The 13,362-nt window shown below is 37.2% G+C and overlaps 1 protein-coding gene across 2 annotated transcripts; it reads left to right on the top strand.

Annotated features, from left to right (window-relative positions):
• Positions 1–3,635: 3,635 nt before the first annotated feature.
• LOC138352292 (uncharacterized) lies at positions 3,636–10,487 on the top strand. Of its 2 annotated transcripts, none has more exons than XM_069304665.1 (7): positions 3,636–3,858; positions 8,356–8,445; positions 8,551–8,668; positions 8,971–9,114; positions 9,206–9,322; positions 9,919–10,005; positions 10,138–10,487. In XM_069304665.1, the coding sequence occupies exons 2-7, from the start codon at positions 8,356–8,358 to the stop codon at positions 10,233–10,235; spliced, it is 654 nt and encodes a 217-aa protein (XP_069160766.1). In that variant the 5' UTR covers positions 3,636–3,858; the 3' UTR covers positions 10,236–10,487. The 2 variants fall into 2 exon arrangements, with proteins under 2 accessions (XP_069160766.1, XP_069160765.1); XM_069304664.1 differs by lacking the exon at positions 3,636–3,858 and adding an exon at positions 7,951–7,995.
• The last annotated feature ends 2,875 nt before the right edge of the window (positions 10,488–13,362 follow it).

Genomic DNA, 13,362 nt, shown 5'->3' with positions numbered 1-13,362 from the left:
GGGATGAGGACAGGTTGACTAGTTTAGCAGTTACCAGGGAGGATGTAATTAAACAATTAGAAAAACTAAAACCAAACAAATCCCCAGGGCCGGATGAAGTGTTTGCCAAGGTGCTTAAAGAATGCAAAGAGGAGCTTTCTGAGCCACTGTCTACCATATTTAATAAATCAATAGAGTCAGGCAGAGAGCCAGAGTCATGGAAGGTAGCTAATGTGGTACCAATTTTTAAGAAAGGAGATAGATCACTTGTGTCAAACTATCGGCCAATTAGCCTAACGTCTATTGTGGGAAAGTTACTTGAATCAATAATTGCAAATACAATTCGTCTACAAATACAATTGCAAATTCAATTCGTGAATCAATAATTGCAAATTCAATTCGTCAATCATCATTGTTGATGTGATGACTTATATTGAATTTTGTAACTAGCTCATCAAGATTGTAACTTGCTTAGCTAAATGAATTGTGGGGTTCAGTCCCTGAGCCCATTATGTGCCTCTGTAACCCTTTCCACTACCGCCCACAAGATGGGTATGGGGTGCATAAAAAATGAACTAAACTAAACTAAAATTCGTCTCCATCTTGAAAAACATAAATTAATAAATGAGTCGCAACATGGTTTTACAAATGGCCGTTCATGTTTATCAAATTTGCTAACTTTTTATTCCAGCATAGTTGACGCAGTTGATAGTGGTAAGGATTGTGATGTTGTGTACCTTGACTTTAGCAAAGCTTTTGATACAGTGCCACATGAAAGACTAATTAAAAAATAGAAGCTCATGGTATTGGGGGTGCTATATTAAGTTGGATTAGGTCATGGCTATTCCATAGAAAACAGAGAGTTAGTATAAATGGGGTTAAGTCAGAGTGGGATAATGTTGTTAGTGGAGTACCTCAGGGCTCTGTCCTGGGACCTCTGTTGTTTATAATATATATAAATGATTTAGATTCAGGTTTGAGTAGCAACATTTGCAAATTTGCCGATGATACGAAAATCGGTAGGGAAATTAATTCGGAGGAGGACTCACTATCACTTCAAGTTGATCTAGATAGGGTTCTGAAATGGTCAAAGGATTGGCAAATGCAGTTTAATGCTGATAAATGTAAAGTTCTGAGGCTAGGTAATGATGATAGAATTACAAGCTAGATGGTGTTGAGATTGCGAAGTCGGATTGCGAAAGGGATCTGGGAGTTATGATCAGTAAGAATTTAAAACAAAAGGATCAATGCATGAATGTTCGTAATAAGGTGAATAGGACATTGGGATTTATTAATCGAAGCGTTAGTAACAAGACACCTGGTGTGGTTCTTAAGCTATATCTTGCTCTAGTTAGGCCCCATTTAGATTATGCAGTTCAGTTTTGGTCGCCGTATTATAGAATGGATATAAATTCACTTGAATGTGTCCAACGTAGGATGACTAAGTTAATTCCCCAAATTAGAAATCTTTCATATGAAGAAAGATTAACAAAGCTTAAGTTGCATTCACTGGAAAGGCGAAGAGTGAAGGGTGACATGATAGAGGTTATCAAGTGGATGAATGGACATAACAGGGGAGATATTAATAGGGTATTAAAAATATCAACACAAGACAGAACACGAAACAATGGGTATAAATTTGATTAAGTTTAGATTTAGGACAGACTTGGGTAAATACTGGTTCAATAACAGGGTTGTTGATTTGTGGAACCAATTGCCGCGTAATGTGGTGGATATGGGGTCCCTCGATTGTTTCAAGCGCGGGTTGGACAAGTATATGAGTGGGATTGGGTGGTTATAGATAGGAGCTGCCTCGTTTGGGCCAATAGGCCTTCTGCAGTTGCCTTTGTTCTTATGTTCTTAATATGAAGATTGCTGGGAGGAGGGACAACGACCTGGATGGACACGCGGTGTGGAGGGAACACTGGGAAGGAAGGAAGGGATGAAGGGAAGGGAGACACCAGACAGAGAACCAGGAGGAAGACCCTCTGGCCCAGAATTCAGTAGAGCAGGTGAGGTGGTGGTGGTGGTGGTGGTGTACAGGTCCATGGCCTGGAAACGGTTGCAAAACTGAGATAGGGAGTGGGAGAGGGCGACAAGTGGAACGCAATATACGAGTATAAGACATGCCAGAGGAAGATAAAAGATGGCGTACTTGGCGTCTCACCTCAAGAAAAGATAAATGATTCTGATGTTTCAAATTGAGGATGGCTTCCTCAAATTTGTATTGCACACATGTGCGAGAGAAGGTAGGGTGGGCATCACTGCAATTGATGCAGTGAGCTTGGGAAGAAAAGCACTGTCTTATAATGACCTGAGTATCCACACAAGGGGCATCAGAGACATGGCACTTGTGCATTTGAAGGGACCATGCACAAATTTCCAGCACCTATTGCAGAGGGGAGGAGAACAGATGCTCCTTCAGGAGCATCTGGCACCAGCAAGAATTATGGAAGACGGAAGGGACCTACTATCAAAAGTGATCTTCATTACGCAAAGAGACTGGCCAGGATGACCACGAGGGAGGTCGAGTAACATATCAATCTGGAGCATTGAATGGCCTTGGGTTTCAAGGATATGTTTACTATCCTTCTGGCAATCTATTGGGGCAATATATATATATATATATATATATATATATATATATATATATATATATATTGTGACGATAATCTCCTTCAAGAGATTGAGCCTGCTCTTCCCTCCAAAAATACGTCGATACATCTATATAAAACTACTATGGAAGAAATGTCCAACAATGACAACAACATCTCCAAGGTTTGCCAGAGAGCAAAACGTATGCAGCCAGGGACACCTGCTTCACCTCAAACCGCCAAACTACCTGTCTTGTTGCCGGCTCCTCGCTGATTGGCCGCCGGTCTGGCAGCAACTGCACTCCACCCACCATACTACTCGATGTCTGGGGCCGCCACGACCTCAGTCCTCAGAATATTCAGTGCTTTCATACGGTTAACACTTCTTCCTGGTAGACTGAGCTTTGGGCTTACGTGTACTGAGAGAGGTGATCCCAGCAAACACAGAACGTTTGTGGACGTTTTTAAATGGTCCCACAAAGGTAATACTGTAAGTTTTGACATAAATACGTATATCTGACGTTCTTAAAACCAAAGGATATAACTAAAAACATATATTCTTGAGACACAATTTTTTAAGATTTATGTAAAAATTTAAAAATAATAGTAAATGCTATGGAATTATAATGTTTTCATGCTTTATATTTAAGAATAAATAATTTTCAGTCAACATTTAGTTTTTTTTGTTTACTTTCTGTAAAGCTATCCAATTTACGTTCTTATAACATAAATATAACATTTATATGACGTCAGTATAACGTTATTTACACGACATCATTACGTTATTATGATGTTATATTAACGTATAATTCCTGTGTGAAAACCAGAATATATATTGAACTTTATGTTTTAAACCTTGTAAAGTTATCATAAAACTTGGAATAAGACGGTAAGCATGCTTTACTTATGAAAATATACAAACAAATCAACAAAAACATTTTAACATAAAAACATGAACAACATGAATAAAAACATGAATGAATTTGTAAAGAAATTTTTAATTTGAGTTAAACTAAATACAAACTTAATATGTTTTGCTAACGCAAAAATATATTCCCGAGGTATTGTAATTGCAAATAAATATTTAATACAATTATTTGTATCATTTTTTTTATTTTAGATTTCCGTATTGCTTGATAATATATAATAGCGTTTAGATAATGCTAGCGCTGGACATTCTTTAGGCTCGTTGCATGTTGTGGTAGTCGCCGCCATTTTAAAACCGTGTCGAGAGGGACTGCTGTTGGCTTATCCACAAAATCCTGCTGCATCTTCAATAGTTAAGGTAACTGTTTTCTTTTATTTGCTCTTAGACATGTGTAGTATATATATAAGCTTGTGGTGGTAAGCTGGATGGTGTGTTGATGGCCCTGGCTGGAGGTGTGTTGATGGTGGTGTTGTGTTGATGGCCCTGGCTAGAGGTGTGTTGATGGTGGTGTTGAGTTGATGGCCCTGGAGGCGTGTTGGTGGCCCTGGAGGTGTGTTGATGGCCCTGGAGACGTGTTGGTGGCCCTGGAGGTGTGTTGGTGGCCCTGGCTGGAGGTGTGTTGATGGTGGTGTTGTGTTGATGGCCCTGGAGGCGTGTTGATGGCCCAGGAGGCGTGTTGATGGCCCTGGAGGTGTGTTGGTGGCCCTGGAGGTGTGTTGGTGGCCCTGGAGGTGTGTTGGTGGCCCTGGCTGGAGGTGTGTTGATGGTGGTGTTGTGTTGATGGCCCTGGAGGCGTGTTGATGGCCCTGGAGGTGTGTTGGTGGCCCTGGAGGTGTGTTGGTGGCCCTGGAGGTGTGTTGATGGTGGTGTTGTGTTGATGGCCCTGGAGGCGTGTTGATGGCCCTGGAGGTGTGTTGGTGGCCCTGGAGGTGTGTTGGTGGCCCTGGAGGTGTGTTGGTGGCCCTGGAGGTGTGTTGGTGGCCCTGGCTGGAGGTGTGTTGATGGTGGTGTTGTGTTGATGGCCCTGGAGGCGTGTTGATGGCCCTGGAGGTGTGTTGGTGGCCCTGGAGGTGTGTTGGTGGCCCTGGAGGTGTGTTGGTGGCCCTGGAGGTGTGTTGGTGGCCCTGGCTGGAGGTGTGTTGATGGTGGTGTTGTGTTGATGGCCCTGGAGGCGTGTTGATGGCCCTGGAGGTGTGTTGGTGGCCCTGGAGGTGTGTTGGTGGCCCTGGAGGTGTGTTGGTGGCCCTGGAGGTGTGTTGATGGTGGTGTTGTGTTGATGGCCCTGGAGGCGTGTTGATGGCCCTGGAGGTGTGTTGGTGGCCCTGGAGGTGTGTTGGTGGCCCTGGAGGTGTGTTGGTGGCCCTGGAGGTGTGTTGGTGGCCCTGGCTGGAGGTGTGTTGATGGTGGTGTTGTGTTGATGGCCCTGGAGGCGTGTTGATGGCCCTGGAGGTGTGTTGGTGGCCCTGGAGGTGTGTTGGTGGCCCTGGAGGTGTGTTGGTGGCCCTGGAGGTGTGTTGGTGGCCCTGGCTGGAGGTGTGTTGATGGTGGTGTTGTGTTGATGGCCCTGGAGGCGTGTTGATGGCCCTGGAGGTGTGTTGGTGGCCCTAGCTGGAGGTGTGTTGATGGCCCTATATATATATATATATATATATATATATATATATATATATATATATATATATATATATATATATATATATATATATATATATATTTATATATATATATATATATATATATATTATGAATATCAGAGGTCCCAGGACATTGGACCCAGGACAATTATTGTGCATGTGTAGTATGTATATTTATGTAGTATATTTGGCATATTTTTGGCATTTAGTTAATGCCAGTTAGTGGCATGTCTCTGCACCGTTTCCAGTTTGTTGATATGCTTCTTAAGATATGGGCACCATACAACTGCTGCATACTCCAACTTTGGTCCAACAAAAATTGTGAACAATTTCAAAATTTCTGTTGAAGAAATCCTGTTTCCTAGTTCTGCATCTGTTTTGGTATAACACCTCCTTTTTTTCACACCTCTATTTTTTACATTCATCAATGTTTCGGTACGTGCAATAGTATGTATTGTTTCATTGCAGATAACAGCATTTAAATTTTGTTTGTTTCTTAGACTTAGACTCGTACTACCAAGTTGCTGTTGGCAATTGGATAATTTTTTTATGAAGTCATTTGTTATTTTTTCCCCTATAGTAATTTATGCTTTTGATCTCAATTAGTTTTATATCCTAGCTTTTTAATTTTTTCCCCTTATATATTGCCATCTTATCTGTCTGCTTTACATGGCTTAAGCAGAGTCATGTCTGCTTAAGCCTTTGTTATTTTACTAATTTACCTGTTTTAATTATTATTTGTTTTCAAAGTTTAGTTTACCCCATTTTATTTGCTTTTTGCAGTACAGTACTTTACTAATAATCTTGTAATAGTAATTGGTAAAGTAGCACTTGGCCTTTCTCCTTCAGAATGTATGCACACATTATAGAAAAAAGAAGAGAATACCACACAAGATGGCAGCGTATGTCACGGGCCAAAAAGCGACGCCTAAAAGAACAGGCGTCCCAGCGTGGCAAAAATGAAAATAGTGATGAGGTTGAGATTCAGTTGTTGAATCAGGATCCTTTGGCCAATGTTACAACAAACAGCATAGACGATGACCATGCTGCTTTGTCATCTAATTCAGAACCTAATATTGGTTGTGGAGCCAATGAAGATGCATCATCTCTGGAAAGTCAGAGAGTGAGAGATTGGACTTGGGACATGATTGATGAGCATGACCCAATATCATCAGAGTCAGAGAGCAGTGGTGATGAGGATGATAAATCATTATCAGATGTATTGTTAGTATGGGTTAATAAATATGGCATAACACACAATGCCATTGATAATTTATTAAAAAAATTGAGAAAACAGGGACATGCTGACTTGCCAAAAACAGCTCGTTCGTTACTGAATACAGTTAAACATATACCTACTGAGACTAAATCAGGCATGATGTATATCTACTTGGGGTTAGAGGAGGAAATGTTGAAAACTTTAAGGCTGTATCCTAAATCAACAATAAGAGATTTGGCAGAAATATCTTTAATTTGCAACATTGATGGTTTGCCAATATTTAGAAGTAAAAATGAAAGTTTATGGCCTGTTCTTTGTGCTATCAATAATGTCAAACCTATAAGAGTTTTCCCAGTAGTCCTCACATATGGAAGCTCTAAACCTAGTGATTTAGATTTTTTAAATGAATTCATTCAGGATTTGAAAAAAATTATGCACTATGGATTTAAAAATGATGACAAAACATTGCCAGTAAAACTAAAAGGAGTCATATGTGATGCCCCAGCAAAAGCAATGGTGAAGGCAATCAAACTCCACTCTGGCTACTTTGGGTGTGATAGATGTACCCAAGAGGGTGTTTGGAATGGAAGAATGACTTATCAACAAGTGAAAAATTTACAACTCATAACAGATGAAGATTTTCGTAATCAATCTAATTCTCAACATCACCATGGTAGATCACCATTCTGTGACTTAAATATAAATATGGTGAGTACTTTTCCCATAGACTATATGCATCAGATATGTCTTGGGGTTATGAAAAGGTTACTTCTTGCCTGGATACGAAATAAAAACGTAAAATTATGTGCTCGCCAAGTTGATGAAATTAGTCAGCGTCTAATTCAACTAACACAATTTGTGCCTATGCACTTTGCACGTAAACCTCGAAGTCTTTCAGAGGTTGATAGATGGAAAGCGACTGAATACAGGCAACTCCTTCTCTACACCGGTAAGATTGTACTGAAGGGAATCTTACCCAAAGAATTGTATGACCATTTCCTGACTCTGAGTGTAGCCATTTCTATTCTTGTATCACCTAAATTGATTCAGTTAAATTACAGCCAATATGCACATGATCTTTTGCTGTACTTTGTGTTAAAGGCTCGTGAGCTGTATGGTAAGGATTTTTTAGTGTACAATGTACACTGCCTAACACACATATCCTCTGATGCCAAAGAGTTTGGTAGTTTGGACAGATGTTCAGCATTTCCATTTGAAAATTACCTGCAGCAGGTTAAGAATATGGTTCGATCAAGTAAAAACCCTCTTGTTCAAATTGCAAAGAGGCTGAAAGAGATGCAGCATGCTCAAAGGATTTGTACACCAAATACAGAACATAAAATATATACCAAGGCACCAAACAATGCCTATTTGCTGAATAATGAAACTTGCTGCCAAGTTTTGGACACTGTCAGTGACACCGATGAAAATGGAGACAGCATGTTCCTTTGCAGGGTATATTCGAGAAGTATACCTCTCTTTGAGAAACCTTGTAACTCCAAATTAATTGGAGCATTTAAGGTTCTTACTAGGAATTCATCCATGAAGGTGATTCCAGCAAGAAAACTAAACCGCACAGGTATGATGATCGAGACTGAAAGCGCAAATACTTTTCTGTCAATACTACATGACTTATGACAAGTACGTATTTAAATACTGTATCCATGCTTTAATAATAGTTTGAACTAATATTGTAAGTTAATGAGATTCACAATTTTGTTTTTTATTAAAGCTATTATCTTTTGACCAATATTTACCTGTTTAAAAATCCCATTACCCTGTATTTCATGAAAATTATTAATATTTTGAGAGCACATTAAGAGATAAAACTGTATTAAGCCTTTTAGTCCATACATGGCAGCTACTGTTTATACCAACCGAAAATCATTTACAAATGTGGCTAATCTATGATTGACACAATCAAGTAAATCTATTACCAACTTTATGCTAATTTCTTTTTTTGGGGAGAACAACCCTTAATAAGATTTTTCAATTTTGTAGATGACATCTGAAAAGCGGTATGCAGTGGTAGGCTTCAATGATCGTAGTGTGGGTATCATCTCCACAACCTGGATTGAAAAATCTGATGATGTAAGCATTACTTTGAAACTAAAAAATTGCATATATTGAGTTGCTTTAAAAATATTCCAAATTAGTGCTAAAATTAGCATGTGACAGTTTATTTCGACTTTTCAGGAAAAAATATTGTGCTGGTGGCCACAGAGCAGGCATACAGTTAGTGCCCAAAAGCACGAAAAGCCAGACACGACAAATTGGCGAGTGCATGTCGTATCAACAATCCTATCAACAACTGGTAGGTATTAAATTTATAATTATTAAGATTTAAGATACAAGACACCTATTCATTCATTCACCATAACTTTAACACTGCAGACAAAAACAGCATTATAATTATATTTTAATCACAAGATGGGTTTCCTCATAGCTACTTAAGACTTTTGTGCCCCAGTTATAAGTTCCAAATCATGTACGTTGTTTTATTAAACATCTCTTTAGGAAGCTGATTTAAGTTATTTCTTAGTGTTCACTACTCTACTAGGTAACGATAAATATATATCTCGCTGATATATTACTAATTATATTCAATTATTACAGATGATTTTGACGTTGCAAAACGAAGATGCTTAGCTGCGGAAGACACTTCAAATGTCGAAACTGAAGACGATATGGGCTATCCTCGACAACGAAAAAGGAAACCATGCTTCAAATATGAAGAAGAGAATTCCGAGAATAACAAACGTAAGCATTGATAACCTACTGCAGTAATTTAAAAAAAATTTGCAACTTGAAAAATGCCATTCAATACATTAAGCAATTTAAATAATTTCAGGCAATCATCACTCGTCTCAATCCAAGAAGAAGTGTTCGCCATCTTCATATGAGAATACACCTTCAAAAGAAATAAGTCCTCCGCAAATACCATATTATTCTGGTATATTAAGTGAATGTAAGGATTAGTAGTAAATAACATTAAAAGTTCTAAATTGATATTTAACCATGCTTCCTTTGTTTGGTTATTTATGCTTTTGGTTTAAAAAAAACTAAAAACTGCTCTAAACTTAGTTCTTGCTGTTTTTTTTTTTGTTTTGTTTTGTTTAATTCCTTCTGGAAGTACTAGAAGCTTTGAGTAATTTTTATGCTTATCTGGAATTTCTGTATAGAAATATGTGTTTATTTCTAATTGTTAAATATTAAGTATATTATTCTTTTATGTGCATATGGGGTCTAGTGAACTTTTCCCACTTTGTCTAGCAGGTGCTTTTCACTTGTCACAGTTCAGGGAAATTTTGGTTTTCCTTTGATCTAGTCACTAGAAACAAGCAGGTTTGTTATTACTTTTCTTTTTGTTTGTCCCTTACGTGTTAATTTGTCCTTTATCTTACCTTTACCTTACGTGTTAATTTGTCCCTTACCTTAAGTTAATTTTTAAAATATGTATCTCATATTGACCCCCACCTCTCTCATGTTAGTTCAAACTATATTAAAGTCTTAAAAATATATTTTGGTTAACAAGTGTTTGAAATAAGCATAACTCCTTTTCAGCTAATAGAACAGTCCTACAAAAGCCGTCTCCAGTGAAGACTACACTTCACAATACACCTTCAACGCCATCAGTATTTCCTCATGAAGGTAATAAGTTAATTTTTAAAATGTGTATTTCATGTTGACCCCCACCTCTCTCATGTTAGTTCAAACTATATTAAAGTCTTAAAAATATTATTTGGTTAAAAAGTGTTTGAAATAAACATAACTCCTTTTCAGCTAATAGAACAGTCCTACAAAAGCAGTCTCCAGTGAAGACTACACTTCACAATACACCGTTGACGCCATCAGTATTTCTTCATGAAGGTAATAAGTAATTATTTAAAATATATATCATGTTGACCCACTCTCTCATGTTGACCCTCATTCTCTCTCTCATGTTGACCTCCCTTTTCTCATGTTGAAATTTGTTTTGTTAATTTTGTTCTGTCACCTCTTCTTATTCTGTGTGTATGTGTCTGTCTGTCTCTGTATGTCTCTCTATCTTTCTTTTCTTTCTTTTTCTTTATTTATTTCTTTCTTTTCTTTTTTCTTCTCTTCTCATGTTGGCCCTCCTCTCTCTCATGATAACCCCCCCCCCCCTCTCTGATGTTGGCTCACCCTCTTTCTGATGTTGGGTAGTTTAAATGTGATGTAGACATATAGTATAACTTATAATATTAGTATGCAGTAGTAAAAGCTCATGAAATTTGTTGATTATACAGTACAGTAGTTAGATTTTAATAGCTAAATCTTGCAATCTTAAAGACAATGAGCTGGTCACGCCAAGTACTTCAGTCGTTAGGACTCCAAGGTCAAGGAATTTATTCGACCCAAAGTCACCAGACAAGAACGATGGGAGTTTGAAAGAAATGATGCAGAATATGAGTAAGTTTTGAAAGTTTAATTAATTTATTATGTAGCCTATAACCTATATGTACCCTATGGGTGATAGGCATAAGTTTCATGTTCAAGTAGACTGCAAACTGAGCAGGTTAGATTGCTGAATTTGCTTCCAATTATATAAGCAGTTTCATAATTACTAAGAAATTATCCCATTATCTATCACATCAGTCATAGCCTACTTTTTGGGTGCTTTCTCAGTGTCAGTTATTTTAAAATATACTTTATAATGCTTTTATTTTAAATGTACATTCAAGATATGTAATATAATAGCATGTACACTTTCTATATACTGTATAAATTTCCAGGTAACATGTTGCAGGCCATATACACTGAAGTGAATGAACTGAAAAGTGATGTGAATGAACTGAAAAGTGATGTGAAGATATTGAAAGCAACTTTGACTACAAAAGAAACAGACAAGATCATAGAAGATCTAATACCAAATCCTATTGCTGCAGAAGGTGATCTTAATATTCTCAATAGGAAGTTAGCGGAATCGAGTTTCAGAACAAAATTTGTAAGTGGTATTTTAACAGTAATGTTTCCTTCAATTTTTCATCTTAAATATTACAGATATTTGCTAATTTTCTAATTAAAATTTTTTGATAGTTCATGCAGAAAAGATAAAATTGCTAAATAATAAGAATAATGATATAATCTTGTTTATATAGGATAGGATAAAATATAACACTTATGTATTTGTAAATTATGTAATATTAACACAGAGTCTTTCACACTCTCCTGAGTGCTTTCTCAAGGTCTTGAGTGTATGGTTAGGATGAGGCTTACATTTCAATGACTATATTTCTCTTGCTAATTTTGTTAGTCGTTGAGATGTATCTCTTCATAACACACACACTTATCTGCTTGATGGGGGTCTGGGAGTTCTTCTACTCCCCAAGCCCGGCCCGAGGCTAGGCTTGACTTGAGAACTTTGGTCTAGTGCTTGGTGATTGTGGGGATTATCATAGAGGATTACATGCTGTTATGGAAATAGTCAACTAGAGGGTTATTTTGTAGACCCAGGTCAATATTGAAATCACCTCCTAGAATGATGTGATTTTTGTTGAGATGTTATTTATGATAAGATGCCTTATCATAAGTTATGATATATATATATATATATATATATATATATATATATATATATATATATATATATATATATATGTCGTACCTAGTAGCCAGAACGCACTTCTCAGCCTACTATGCAAGGCCCGATTTGCCTAATAAGCCAAGTTTTCCTGAATTAATATATTTTCTCTAATTTTTTTCTTATGAAATGATAAAGCTACCCATTTCATTATATATGAGGTCAATTTTTTTTATTGGCGTTAAAATTAACGTAGATATATGACCGAACCTAACCAACCCTACCTAACCTAACCTAACCTATCTTTATAGGTTAGGTTAGGTTAGGTAGCAGAAAAAGTTAGGTTAGGTTAGGTTAGGTAGGTTAGGTAGTCGAAAAACAATTAATTCATGAAAACTTGGCTTATTAGGCAAATCGGGCCTTGCATAGTAGGCTGACAAGTGCGTTCTGGCTACTAGGTACGACATATATATATATATATATATATATATATATATATATATATATATATATATATATATAATTCATTGAATATGACCGCATATTCTGTATTTATTATTTTCTGGTTTAGGGCTTCTATCCCTCTAACTATTTTCTTAGCATCAGGGCTTAATTGAAATAGGAGTTCTCCAAAACTCATTTTCGTACTTTTAAGGTGAAGAAAAGAAGTGATTTACTATAGAGTGTATTACACTTATTTATATAATTTGCACGACGTTTCGAACCTCCATGGTTCATTCTCAAGTGAACAGATCTTACAATACTAGTTGATTTTATACCCGCACTGGGTCAGGTGATAATACAATGAAGGTGAAAACATGGGGGGATACATAAGGGATAAATGTGAGGTGAAACATAGAGGCTGCAGAAGGCTTATTGGCCCATACGAGGCATCTCCTATCTAAACAAAGATTAATCCAGTGTAATTGGCATGTTATGTTGGACATTGTCTTCTGTGTTGGCATCGATATGTTCTTGTCTTGTCCTTACTCTCATGGTGGGTAGAGTAAATAGTTCCGTGATTTGGGTGTTCATGGTAGGTCGCTCTATTCTTATGTGAATTGCCTCAAGAATTTGTAATCTTCTTGCATCTTGGGTTTTGTCTATTATGCAAGTATTCTTGTTCAACATTTCTCTTGTTAGAAACATTTCTCTTGTTTTCTCTTGTTGTTCTCTCTAAGAGAACTAACTCTAAGAGAACTCTCTAAGAGTATTGTAAGATCTGTTCACTTGAGAATGAACCATGGAGGTTCGAAACGTCGTGCAAATTATATAAATAAGTGTAATACACTCTATAGTAAATCACTTCTTTTCTTCACCTTAAAAGTACGAAAATGAGTTTTGGAGAACTCCTATTTCAATTAAGCCCTGATGCTAAGAAAATAGTTAGAGGGATAGAAGCCCTAAACCAGAAAATAATAAATACAGAATATGCGGTCATATTCAATGAAACATGTTTGAAAGAA

This window comes from Procambarus clarkii, chromosome 53, assembly GCF_040958095.1.
Source record: "Procambarus clarkii isolate CNS0578487 chromosome 53, FALCON_Pclarkii_2.0, whole genome shotgun sequence".
Classification (NCBI taxonomy): domain Eukaryota; kingdom Metazoa; phylum Arthropoda; class Malacostraca; order Decapoda; family Cambaridae; genus Procambarus; species Procambarus clarkii.
This window is presented reverse-complemented; position numbering and strand designations above follow the sequence as displayed.